This window comes from Microcaecilia unicolor, chromosome 9, assembly GCF_901765095.1.
Source record: "Microcaecilia unicolor chromosome 9, aMicUni1.1, whole genome shotgun sequence".
Taxonomy (NCBI): Eukaryota; Metazoa; Chordata; class Amphibia; order Gymnophiona; family Siphonopidae; genus Microcaecilia; species Microcaecilia unicolor.
Genome location: NC_044039.1, coordinates 61,401,206 through 61,415,493, shown reverse-complemented (window position 1 = coordinate 61,415,493; position 14,288 = coordinate 61,401,206). Strand labels below are relative to the sequence as shown.

The window sequence follows — 14,288 nt, the reverse complement described above, 5'->3', positions numbered from 1 at the left end:
CCTCTGTAGCCTTTCATGAGGTACCTTGTCAAACGCCTTTTGAAAATCCAGATACACAATATCAACCGGCTCCCCTTTGTCCACATGTTTGTTTACTCCTTCAAAGAATTGAAGTAAATTGGTCAGGCAAGATTTCCCCACACAAAAGCCGTGCTGACTTGGTCTCAGTAATCCATGTCCTCGGATGTGCTCTGTAATTTTGTTTTGAATAATAGCCTCTACCATTTTCCCCGGCACCGACGTCAGACTCACCGGTCTATAATTTCCCGGATCTCCCCTGGAGCCTTTTTAAAAAATGGGCGTTACATTGGCCACCCTCCAATCTTCCGGTACCATGCTCGATTTTAAGGATAAGTTGCATATCACTAGCAGTAGCTCCGCAAGCTCATTTTTCAGTTCTATCAGTACTCTAGGATGAATACCTAGAGTACTGGAGGTCGCGAAAAATGTGGTTGATAAAATTTTGGAAGACTTTACCCAAAAGGAGGGATATAATGTAGACAACCTTAATGCGATCCATGGGGAAAGACGCAGGCTGGAGCTCAAAATGCATAAGGCACTGATTGAGAAATCCCCAACAGGCCATAGGAGATCTATCAAAGCGAGGCAGTTCAGGGACACGGAGTAGGAGGCCTGCGGGCACAGGTGCTGAAGCACCTACTGGGGGGGCTGCCGTTCATTGAGTGGAAAGCTGGGAACAAAGATTTTGGAGAACTCCCTATAACTGATGCAGTTGAGACTGCTGCTGCCGCACCATCTGCCTTAGGTCAGGTAGGTTGGGCTTGTCTGACTAGCTTATGGCCTCAGCTATCTGTCACGTCAGGAGTAGAAGTGAGCCCTTGTGCTGATCCAGGGACCAGCAGTCAGAAACCCAACACTTCACCTGTGGCGACCACCGTTCCCCAGCGGTTGAGCCCCTGGGTTCAGGTGGCCAACAGGCAGTCAGGTGAAGAAGAGGACTCGGCTCAGACAGAGAACAGAAATCAGGACCAGGCAGTGGTCAAGGCAGGTGACGATCCAGCAGTAGTCGGGTCCAGGCAGGTCAGGCAGCGATCCAGCAGTGGTCAAGTCCAGGCAGTAGTCCGGTTAGGCAGCGATCCAGCAAAGGTCAGGTCCAAGCAGTAGTCAGGTTAGGCAGCGATCCAGCAGAGGTCAGGTCCAGGCAATAGTCAGGTAAAGCAGAACAGCAACAAGATAAATGCACCAAACACCAGGCAGGTTGTAGCTGAGGCAAGGAAGTAGTGAAAAGTTCCTGGTTATAAAGTGAAGGCGTCTGACGTCAGAATAGGCACGCCCAGATGTAGGCATGCACAGAGTGCAGGCACGCTAACGTGGAGATAGAAGAGAGGTATTATGCACGTCGCAGGTATGTACCTCTAGTTCCACATCTGATATTCCAGGATCGTGACAATCACAGTCTATCAAAAAGAAAAGTCTGTCCTTTGTTCCAACTGTAAATGCATTTCAAACACATGTTGAGCTCTTCAAATTCACTCATAAACTCCAGATTATTCATGCTTTTTCCAGTTTCATAATCCCAAGTACAGATACATGAATTGTAAAGAAACTATCCACATGGATTCCTCCAGGACAAATGGATCCTTTGATACAGTCATTCAATATTTGCATTGGATGTGATGTCAAAAAACTAGAAGCCAGAAGGAAACCACACTTCTATAATCTCACCAAATTAGAAAGAGAGGCAGTTCATACTTTGGCTCACAACCGTGACATTCTCATTAAACCCGCAGACAAAGGCAGTGGGATTGTTATTATTAACTGTATTGATTGCATTGATGAAATTTTGAAACAACTAGAGGATCCGCAGTACTAAGTTCCACTTTCAGAAGATCCCACAGAAGCACTGCAAAAAGATATCACTGAACTAGTCACCATTTCCTCCAAAATGGGTTTCATTGTAGCCAAAGAGAGTGACTTTCCTCAAGTTAAATACCTGGTTATCCACACCATCTATGTGCTTCCAAAGATTCACAAATCCCTTGAAAATCCACTAGGTTGGCCTATAGTGTCAGCCAGTGGTTCTGTTTTTGAACCACTCCCCGTTTTCACAGATTTTTTTCTGCGTCCCTTTATACCACTCATTCCTTCCTACATTTGAGACACTCATATGCTTAACATATTACAGGAATACCAAAAAGAATTAACAGATACAGTGTTAGTTACACTAGACATTGAGTCACTCTATACCAACATCCCACAATTAGAAGCCCTCACCATTATTGAACACACTTTACATGCAAGAAGAAACTACAGAAGAATTCCAAATCACCTGATACTTACATGTGCTACTCTCGTATTGACCAAAAATTACTTTCGGTTTCAAGATTCATTCTATCAGCAAGTAAAAGGTATAGCAATTGGGGGGCCAGCATGGCCCCCGACCTTGCTAATTTATATGTAGCTAACTTTGAAAAGAAAAAGTACACTTGGAAAATCATCCATTTAAAACACATATCAAATTATACAAAAGGTATATCGATGATATTTTCATTCTGTGGCAAGGCAGCATCAACCATCTGGAATCTTTTCATAACTGGTTAAATAATCGAGATCCAAATCTGAAATTTAAGATTCAGTACAGCTCTGATGCAATCAATTTATTTGATCTAACAATAAAGAAGAACATTGACCATTTTGAGACCACCATCTACAGGAAGCCCATAGATAGGAACACTTTGCTACATTAAAATAGCTATCACAATACCAGCCTTAAGAACAACTTACCCTTGTGTCAGTTTCTTCGACTGAGGCGGATTTGTTCCAACAGAGACGACTTTAGTATAAAAACTCAAAACATGTCAGAAAGATTCTTAAACAGAGGGTATCCATCATTACACATTTCTGCAGGATTAGAAAAAGCATGACCCATGGAACGACAGGAACTCGTACACGTCAGAACCCCTGACATTGTATGCACTCTTAGATACTCCTTTTTGGCACAGCACATACAGAAGATCATACACGTCATTGGCATGTGCTAGAGAATCACAAATGTTTCCAGAACAAGAGATTGGTTGTCGCCTATACTAGAGAGAGAAATCTAACAGAGATATTAGTCCCTTCAACTTTACCGGAACCAACAAGTGGATCTGTAAACATCTCACTGGGACACCGGAGATGTGGACATTGCAGTTTGTGCAAACATGCATCCTACCATAAACCAAACTCATGGAGGGGCATAATTGAAAGGGACGCCCAAGATTTTTGCTGAGGACGTCCTCGCAAAACGTCCCGATGGAGGGGCGGGGAAACCCGTATTATGAAAACAAGATGGACGTCTATCTTTTCTTTCGATAATACGGTCGGGGAAACCCAAATCCTGAAATTTAGGTCATCCTTAGAGATGGTCGTCCTTAGACTTGGTTGTTTCTGATTTTCGGCGATAATGGAAACCAAAGATGCCCATCTCAGAAAAGACCAAATGCAAGCCTTTTGGTCATGGGAGGAGACAATATTTGTAGTGCACTGGTCCCCCTCAAATGCCAGGACACCAACTGGGCACCCTAGGAGGCACTGCAGTGGACTTCATAAATTGCTCCCAGGTACATAGCTCCCTTACCTTGTGTACTGAGCCCCCCAAAACCCACTCCCCACAACTGTACACCACTACCATAGCCCTTACGGGTGAAGGGGCCACCTAGATGTGGGTACAGTGGGTTTCTGGTGAGTTTTGGATGGCTCACATTTACCACCACAAGTGTAACAGGTGGGGGGATGGGCCTGGGTCCGCCTGCCTGAAGTGCACTGCACCCACTAAAACTGCTCCAGGGACCTGCATACTGCTGTCATGGACCTGAGTATGACATTTGAGGCTGGCACAAAATATTTTTAAAGATTTTTTTTGAGGGTGGGAGGGGGTTAGTGACCACCGGGGGGAGTAAGGGGAGGTCATCCCCAAATCTCTCCTGTGGTCATCTGGTCAGTTTGGGCACCTTTTTGTGCCTTGGTCGTAAGAAAAACAGGAACAGGTAAAGTTGTCCAAGTGCTCGTCAGGGACACCCTTTTTTTTCCATTATGGGTCAAGGACGTCCATGTGTTAGGCATGCCCAAGTCCAACCTTCGCTACGCCTCCAACACGCCCCCGTGAACTTTGGTCGTCCCTGCGACGAAAAGCAGTTGGGGACGCCCAAAATTGGCTTTCGATTATACTGATTTGGGCGACCCTGTGAAGACGCCCATCTTCCGATTTGTGTCGAAAGATGGGCATCCTCTTTCGAAAATGAGCCTGATAGACTACAACATACATTTAATTGCAATACCTCACATGCATTCTTTACCATCCAATGTCCATGACGTTTGTTATATATTAGAAAAACCAATACAATGATTAAAACACGTATCAGCAAACAACGCAACTGCATTAGACACAATGTTGAGAGTGCACCACTGGTCTCACATTGGAAAATGGCAAATCATTCCATAGACGATTTAAAATAGTTGGTATATAAGATCTTCACACCCAACTGGAGACTCGGTAACTTAGACAACCTGGTACTTAAGGAAGAACAGAGATTGATATTTGAATTTAATACTGTTATCCCAATTGGACTTAATAGTGAGTTAGATTTTCATCTTTTTCTTTAAATAACACGTTGCCTCTTTCCAATCCTTTATGTTTTTAACATCTGGACCTACATAAGATGATGAGTACCTTTTTACACAGATAATATGTAATTGTCAACGGTCCTTTGCATGTTCACATGGCTTTGTTAGGGAAAATACCATACATCAGGATACTTTTTAAGAAACATATCTCCCCTATATATATGATCTTGATTTATAAATTTAATTATATGCATGCTTATATGATTACTCAAGCTATACAATCCAGTACCATCTTCCTTGTCCTTTCGTACAATGTACTTTCTAATGTATTGATGTTTGTATTTTATTTCATATTTTTTATACCATTCTACATTTCGTGTCCAAAATTTTTTTTATCTTATACGCATTTATCTATAGAGGTATTTTCTTACCCATGGGAGCCACTCCACAGAGTGAGAATTTTATTCACTCATATACAGCTTACTTCAGTTAGCAATTCATTCTCCATCAGGACCATTCAATCAATGTTTGTACTCTATTTTTGTCATGTCCCCTACCTCAACACAAGCGGTGTCCTCGGGCTGCACAGGGTCCCGTCGACACACACACTTGACTGGCACAGCCCTGAGCCATGTGTGTGTAGTTCTTCTCTGGCTGCAGGCTCCTTGATTGCTTTGCTTCCATGTACCTGGCTCTGCTCTCTCTCTGCCTGGCTTCCAGGCTCCTTGATTGCTTTGCTTCCACCCATCTGGGTCTGCTCTTCCTCTGCCTGGCTTCCCTTGCTTCTCTCCTATTGGTCTTCCGGTTCCTCCTTCCCCTGCTCTTGTCCTATGGCTGTGCCCCTTCTCCCTGCTGATGTCAGACGCCAGCACCTTATCAGCTGAGCTCTCCCTAGACTCCTTGCTTCGGCTTCTACTTTGGTAGGCGTTACTTGCTCAGTAGTGTGCTTCTCCTCTACTTTGTTCTTCGTTGCTGACTTTGCCTGTACCTGGATTACTCTTGTGTCTGCTGCCTGCCTACTGACTCTGCCTGTACCTGGATTACTCTTGTGTCTGCTGCCTACCTACTGACCTTGCCTGTACCTGGATTACTCTTGTATCTGCTGCCTGCCTCCTCACCTTGCCTGTACCTGGATTACTCTTGTGTCTGCTGCATGCCTACTGACTCTGCCTGTACCTGGATTACTCTTGTATCTGCTGCCTGCCTCCTCACCTTGCCTGTACCTGGATTACTCTTGTGTCTGCTGCATGCCTACTGACTCTGCCTGTACCTGGATTACTCTTGTATCTGCTGCCTGCCTCCTCACCTTGCCTGTACCTGGATTACTCTCGTGTCTGCTGCATGCCTACTGACTCTGCCTGTACCTGGATTACTCTTGTGTCTGCTGCCTGCCTACTGACTCTGCCTGTACCTGGATTACTCGTGTCTGCTGCCTGCCTACTGACCTTGCCTGTACCTGGATTACTCTTGTGTCTGCTGCCTGCCTACTGACTCTGCCTGTACCTGGATTACTCTTGTGTCCGCTGCCTGCCTACCGACTCTGCCTGTACCTGGATTATTCTTGTGTCCGCTGCCTGCCTACTGACCTTGCCTGTACCTGGATTATTCTTGTGTCCGTTGCTTGCCTACTGACCTTGCCTGTACCTGGATTACTCTCGTACCTGCTGCCTGCCTACTGACTCCGTTTGTACCTGGATCACTCTCTTGCCTGTCTGGCCGTCACGTTCATCACCCCGCTTCCTGTTCCATCTCGTAAGCCCTGCAGGCCACCTGCACCTAGGGGCTCAACCTCTGAGGAACGGCGGTCAGCACAGGTGAAACCCGGGGTTGTCCGGCCGCCAAGCAGAACCTAGTCTGAGTACCGGGCTCGGCAGCGCTCTACTTGGTATAAGAACTCACAGGTCTGACAATTTTGTATATGATTTCACCACATCATTTCATTCACATGTTTAATAAGAAGGGTTTGAATCCCATCATTATGCACAATTATTTTTATTTCCAAGACATACATCAGCTTTATTTCTAAGACATATATCAATGATGTAGTAATTTTTGTTTCACACTTCGATTCACTTTATTGCATATATTCTGTTACACTGATGTCCTTTATTGGTTACAATTTTAATTGTTTCTGTTTTGGTTGTCATTTTGCAACAAACCCAACATGGTGATGTCAGGCACTTTATCTTTCATTCACTTTCTTTACAATCACATACACACAATTTATATAATTTTATTGTTATTTGCACTTTCTTTGTCTTCTATTTCTTTTATGAGTTATGGCACAGCCTCCTTTCTCTTTTTCAGTGTCTTTTTCTAAGTGCAGTTTTTGTGCAGTCCATTCGCTGTGCAATTCTTACCTCCATGCCTTTTACCAATTTTTAACTGACACACATTCGCTTACTTTTGGCGCCTATTTACTCCTTTATAAACTCCTTTCAGAAAGCAGCATATTTTTCAGCACCATGGGATAAGAGGAAATGCCCTATTGTGGATTAAAAACTGGTTGAAGGATACGAAACAGAGAGTGGGGTTAAATGGGCAGTATTCACAATGGAGAAGGGTAGCTAGTGGGGTTCCTCAGGGGTCAGTGCTAGGACCACTGCTTTTTAATATATTTATAAATGATTTAGAGATGGGAGTAACTAGCGAGGTAATTAAATTTGCTGATGACACAAAGTTATTCAAAGTTGTTAACTCGCAACAGGATTGTGAAAAATTACAGAAGCACCTTACGAGACTGGGAGACTGGGTGGCTAAATGGCAAATGATGTTTAATGTGAACAAGTGCAAGGTGATGCAAGTGGGAAAAAAGAATCCGAATTATAGCTATGTCATGCAAGGTTCCATGTTAGGAGTTACGGATCAAGAAAGGGATCTGGGGGTCATCGTTGATAATACACTGAAACCTTCTGCTCAGTGTGCTGCTGCGGCTCGGAAAGCGAATAGAATGTTGGGTATTATTAGGAAAGGTATGGAAAACAGGTGTGAGGATGTTATAATGCCATTGTATCGCTCCATGGTGCGACTGCACCTTGAGTATTGTGTTCAATTCTGGTCACCGCATCTCAAAAAAGATATAGTAGAATTGGAAAAGGTGCAGTGAAGGGCGATAAAAATGATAGCGGGGATGGGACGATTTCCCTATAAAGAAAGACTAAGGAGGTTAGGGCTTTTCAGCTTGGAGAAGAGACGGCTGAGGGGAGACATGATAGAGGTATATAAAATAATGAGTGGAGTGGAACAGGTGGATATGAAGCGTCTGTTCACGCTTTCCAAAAATACTAGGACTAGGGGGCATGCAATGAAACTACAGTGTAGTAAATTTAAAACAAATAGGAGAAACCTTTTCTTCACCCAACGCACAATTAAACTCTGGAATTCATTGCCGGAGAACGTAGTGAAGGCGGTTAGCTTGGCACAGTTTAAAAAGGGGTTAGACGGTTTCCTAAAGGACAAGTGCATAGACCGCTACTAAATGGACTTGAGAAAAATCCACAATTTCGGGAATAACATGTATAAAATGTTTGTACGTTTGGGTAGCTGGTCAGATGCCCTTGACCTGGATTGGCCGCTATCGGGGGACAGTATGCTGGGCTCGATGGACCTTTGGTCTTTTCCCAGTATGGCATTACTTATGGAGTGGAGGAGTAGCCTAATGGTTAGTGCACTGGACTTTGATTCTGGGGAACTGAGTTCAATTCCTACTGCAGCTCCTTGTGACTCTGGGCAAGTCACTTAACCCTCCATTGCCCCTGGTACAAAATAAGTACCTGAATATATGTAAACCACTTTGAATGTAGTTGCAAAAACCTCAGAAAGGCGGTATATCAAGTCCCATTTCCCTTATGTACTTATAACGGCATTTTACATGATATTCACCAATTGTTTCTTTTATCAATGGTCTTTTTTTTAAATCTTTTTTATTGCTCAACAAACATATAGCAGGATATTTATACATATAGGTACTCAACATTACCAATGGTCTTTTTAAAGGTAACATAGTTCTTTTTTTACTAGTTGCACTTTAATATGACGGTGTTAATAGTTCTTTGTTCACTAGTTGCACTTCTTTTAATATGACGGCGTTATTTTACAAGCCATGCACGTGAGAAGCCGTTTAGAACTTTCTTTTCATTTCATCACCAGTATTTCATCATAGAGGCAGGTTGTCATTCTGATATACACATGCACTTGATGTGACATGTTTTATTTTCATTTTTATTTATATCAATACTAAATTGTTAAATCATTTTCATTTTCCTTCACAGTACTAGGCTAGCGATTTTAAAATTATCATTTTTCTAAATTGTTTTTCCTCATTGTAGCATGCAAGCAACCTTTTTCAATCATTCATACTCATACTTTTACTTCAAATGCTTCTCATTGTTTTCTTATTATGATTCGGGCAGCCATATAGGCAAGTTTTACAGTGCTTTTAAGTGCTCCATATTATGCCATCCAGTGACAACTGGACCACTGGAATTACTTTCACCACGCTTTTATGTCCATGCCGTCTGTGGGCAGCTGCAAATTTCAAATGATTTTTAAAACTTATTATCATTACATACTTCCAGATAGACTTTTTTTTAGCTCAGTTACACAGTGAAGCACATTGAATTGCTCTGCTCTTTTCCAACCATGTTTTAGAGTGTCTCATTTACCATATATCCAATAGCTCTTGGTGTCCTTGTTTTTTACAGTATGTTGCTATTAATTCCTTTGCACCGATTGTGGTGGATTTTTATTTATACATCTGTAAGCAGCGGCTCAAGATTGCCACACTGACAGTAGCAGTTTTTTCATTCACCATTGTACCTTTTTTGGTTATTCTATTCATACTCACTACCACATAATTACAGATATAAACAATCTCGTTTTCCCAATGAAGGATGGTATATTCCCTCATTTTTCATCATCACTTTGGCATTATTAATTTTTAATTTTTATCTGTTTCACCACCTTCACATTCCACATTCCACTCACATTTTCATACCACACCATACAAATGTAATAAGTAAGTTAGGTTTTATTCCCTACTTTCTTTTTTCAGACCAGCTCATGTTTGTTTTACCAGACGCATTGTCAAGGACTAATGTGATTGTCAAGCATACATATTAAGGTTTGTTCATTGGTTTTTAACCATATACATATCATTCCTTTTTTGTTATTCCAAAAAAAACCATGCAATTATTGTTTAACCTTGTCTTCAGTAATCAATTTCCATTTCACTCATCATATTTCTAATTTAATTCTATTTTTTGCATATATAATTTTTTCATATTTTTTATATGCTCGTTTGATCAGTATGTATGATTTTAAGATTATTTGTGTATTTGTCTTATTATACATCAGCATTCAATCTTAATCTGTATTTCATTTATAATTTTTCCAAGTTGATTATATTTCTTATTTGTTTTATTACTATGTACTATTTTAAGATTTTTTATTTATGTATTCGTCTTATCATACATTTGTTTTTATTTGTATAGACACTTGAGGAAGGCACGCATGTGTCGTAACATGGTACCGTGTTGTATCAGGTAAAATAAACACCTATAACTTTACTTTGGCATCCCAAGTCTGTTTTTTTAAGAGCCCGATCTAGTTTCCACTCTTTGTTTTTGTTGATTTTATCCACCCCGTGTTCTTGCCACTTTTTGTGAGGGTTTTTTGCTTTTGGTATGCATGCATTCCTGGGATAGAGTATTTGGAATGGCAACTTATTAACCTAAGACCATAGCACTACAGCAGAAGCAGTGGAATGATTAATGGACATACTGATGTCTTAAGACATTTGATTTTTGCACAACTGATTAGGTATTTTGGAACACTGAACAATTGTTCTGGGACAGTAATGCACACAAATGTTGAGTGATATAGTTTAGAGGTACAGGATTATAAACAATGACATGTTTGGACAGTAGTTTGCTCCAATGCTTTTAAAGCCTAGAAAGTTGTCCTTCTATGCCTTTGCACAAATGAAAATAAATGACACCTCTATAACAATGGTGATGTTAGCATCATGGTCCTGTTTTTGTTTTGACTGATATATTGTAGACTATCTTTTTTTTTTTTTTTTTTAGAATATCTGGCATAATACATTATTTTCTTCAAAGTTGGTTTTTCTTTAACAATTCTGGCACACTATAGGAAATTTAGACATAATTCTTTTGAAAATAGAGTCCTTCATTCTCAACACAGCATGCAACTCACCAGTATCAACTAAGAACACACCATAGTTGTTATGTAAGTCAGAGTTCTCGGGACAGTTTTCTATGCCAGTATGATAAACTTCTTCAGCCTCATTAAAACTTTCCTTTAGGGGAGGGAAAAGAAACAAGGGAAGGAGTGTCATTAATGGGGAAAAGAAAAACATTTTAAAAACTCAACATTGACAAAGATGAGCTTACATTTTTCATGAAAAGAAAGTCAATCTCATTGTTTCCAAGAGGACTAGGGAAAGGGGATGGGTCTTGATATACCACCATTCTGTGGTTACAATCAAAGTGGTGTATATATTATAATATATATACACCACTTTATATACCACTAATACACCACAGAATGGTGGTATATTAATCTGCTATATTAATCTAAGCCTGCTGCACTAACCACTAGGCTACTCCTCCACTCCTATTTTAGATTAATATAGCAGATTATAAAGAAGCAATTTTCAAAAGTACATTAACTGCCAGAAAATTTCTCACCTTGAATGTGTATAAATGTATGCATATTGCTCTACAACAAAGCTACCTTTCCCCTAATCTTTGTTGAGACCTTCTTCGGTTGGGTTAGGTCACAGCTATTTTCAAAGCCATGCCTCTTGTTTTGTCCAGAAAAAGTACTCACAGATAAAATAGGCACAAATCTCTGTGGTTACATTATTCTTGGCAATTTTCAGAGAAAAAATATGCAAGTACTTTCTCTCTGAAAACTGGTACCACATGTACAAGTAAAACTACTCCCAGACTTTGCACCTCCCACACAGTTTTACAAACTGTCCTTTAGTGAGATTTTATTTTCTCCCAAACTGATAAGACACTTACAGGACAATATTTTTGTGTACTGGTGCAAAGTCTTATGAGTATTTTTGCACATCTTCCCTTTGAAAATTGCCTTAGGAAAAGATATTCAAATTTGAACCTGCTTTTTCTGTGTGTACATTTTCTGAGGAAGAGAACCTGTGCAATTTTGAAAATGCAAATTTACACCCTTAATTGCCTAAGAACATAAGAATTGTTATATCTGGGCAGAGCACCATGACACTATCCGGGAGGAAAAGGATGCTGGCATAGTTTCCAACAGTGGCCAATTCCAGGTCACAAGTACCTGGCAAAATCCCAAACAGTAGCAATATTCCATGCTACCAATCCCAGGGATAAGAATGCCCTGCCAAAGGCATTGTCTTGCTTGTATATTTGTACACCGCTGAGAACTTTTGGATTGTGTGGTATATAACATTTTTTATAATAATAATAATAATAATAATCAAGACTGTAATGTTTGACAAACGAATGCAGAAGACCATATTACTCCCCTACAAATATCCTCAGGAATCTCTCACTTTGTCCCAAAACATAGCTTGAGATCTGGCTGACTCAATAGCCATCTTAATCTGATGTGCAATGTGTGATTGGAAATCCCGTGGAACAAAATAATTATCTGACAAATGAAAAGAATTAGTGACTTCCAAGTACCAAAGGAGAGTCCTGTGGACAGTCAGCACTGACAGAATCTGAGACATGGCTTCCCCATATCTAATAGCAGTTTATGGACTTTTTCTCCAAGAACTTATCCAAACCTTTTTTTAAAACCCAGATACACTAACTCCTATCAAAAAGTGAAACTGTAAAAGAAAGCTACTAGTTCTATTTTAGATCCTTCAAAAACGCTAGCATCATACAGTTAACAACTATATACTTGTTCAGACATAAGAATTCAAGTGGTAACTTCAAGATTATGGCTAGTAACAAGAGAAGAAAAAAAATATAATGTAAAAATATTTACTGTTCTGAAGACACTGCATGTTCAGACAATGCACTTCTTCTAATACTGTTTCATTTAGGAAACCAAGCCTTGAATTTCTCTATTTTCACTATTCACAGTTTGTATGCATGCCTTTTTATGATTGCTGGTTTATGATTGCTGTCTAGATGATTTAAAGAGAACATTATCTGTTAGCTTTGAAATTTAGCATATAATAAGTGTTTGCTTAGAAGTGTATAACATGTTACTATAATTCTACTATGATATTGAATAACATACTTTGAGAGGAGCCTGTAGACCAATTCACCTGTTGGCTTTTTTTTCTTTATGGTAGTCAGCTTTAAGATAGTATCAAGCAGGTGAATGTAATTAGTATAGGTCATTACATACATTGGTTACTTGTGTAACCTTAAGAGAATTCTTTTTGAATTTAATAATAGTAATACAATTAGAAACTGGGGCAGTTGAGGAACTATTCTTATAGCCCAGTAGACTACAGGTATGTCCCAGTAACATCTTATCATTTCTTACCACTTCTTAGCTTTTGATAGACAGTAGTGAAACTGAACTAGAGAGTTTTTGAGTTGTAGTGCATGAGGTCAACGGTGGAAGTGATAGGATTGACCTCACTATTTAATGAGTATAATTTTTTCCTGGTATTGGGTATTCACTATTTAAAACATAAAGAGCACAGGTGATGTTCAAAGAATATAAAAAACTAGTGTGAAAGGCCCGTTTCAGAGAGGAATGAAACGGGCGCTAGCACCGCTTCCCCCCCTCCTCCGATGTCTGCGCTGCCACTGTCCTCCTTGCCCTCACCAAGTCGCCGCCGCTGCTCCCCCCTCTCCATGCGGCCAGCAACTGTCTCCATCCACAGAGGCGGTGCGGCGGTCCAAAATCAGCATTAGGTATTTTAACGAAGCAGGCGAGGCACTGCAGGAGGCCATCAGGACTGGCAGTTGGCTGTGCAGCCGGTCCTCGCGCCTGGACATCAGTGCCCCTGGAGAAGGACCCTGTAGGAGCGACGTGAGGCGAGAGGAGCGGCTGCAGAGCTGTTTACAGGAAGCTGATGTTGTTTTTGTTGGTCCGGTACTGCAGCTTCGGGCAGAGATCAGAGCGGCACGGCAGGTCTGTTGGGTGTGTGTGTGGACGGGACTGGAGGGAAAGTTGCTGGGCGGAGGGAGAGGGGGGAGCGGTGGCGGCTTGGGAGAGGGGGTGTAGGGTGAAAAAGGCCTGTTTCTGACACAAATGAAACGGGCGCTAGCAAGCTTGGTCTCGGAGTGTGTATGTTTGTGAGAGTGTGTGTGGGAGTGACTGTGTGAGAGAGCGAGTGAATGTGCGATTGTGTGTCTGTGACAGAGAGTGAGTCTGGGTGCAAGTGTGTCTGTGAGAGAGTATGTGTGTGAGGATGACAGTGTGTTTGTTTGAATGAGTATGTGAGACACAGTGAGCGTGAGAGAGTGTATTTCACACAGATACACTGTGTGTGAGAGAGTGTGTGTGCAATACACAGACTCTCTGTGAGACCGAGAGAGTGTATGAGACCGAGAGTGTATGTGTGTGTGTGTGTGTGTGTGTGTGAGTGACTGTGTGACACATAGAGAGTGAATGTGATACAGTGTGAGACATAGTGTGAGAGTGAGAGAGAGGAAGACACTGGGAGAGTGTGTGTGTGTGACAGAGATGCCTGTCCCCTCAGGACCCCCTCCCCCCCTCACAGGTCTCAGGACCCC

At 41.3% G+C, this 14,288-nt stretch overlaps 1 protein-coding gene across 1 annotated transcript in view; it reads right to left on the bottom strand.

Moving 5' to 3' along the window:
* TMTC1 (transmembrane O-mannosyltransferase targeting cadherins 1) overlaps positions 1–14,288 on the bottom strand; it is a 1,359,696-nt gene that overhangs the window by 255,061 nt on the left and 1,090,347 nt on the right. Inside the window, 1 exon segment of the mRNA XM_030213674.1 lies at positions 10,783–10,885. Within this exon segment, the coding sequence (XP_030069534.1) occupies positions 10,783–10,885 (103 nt within the window).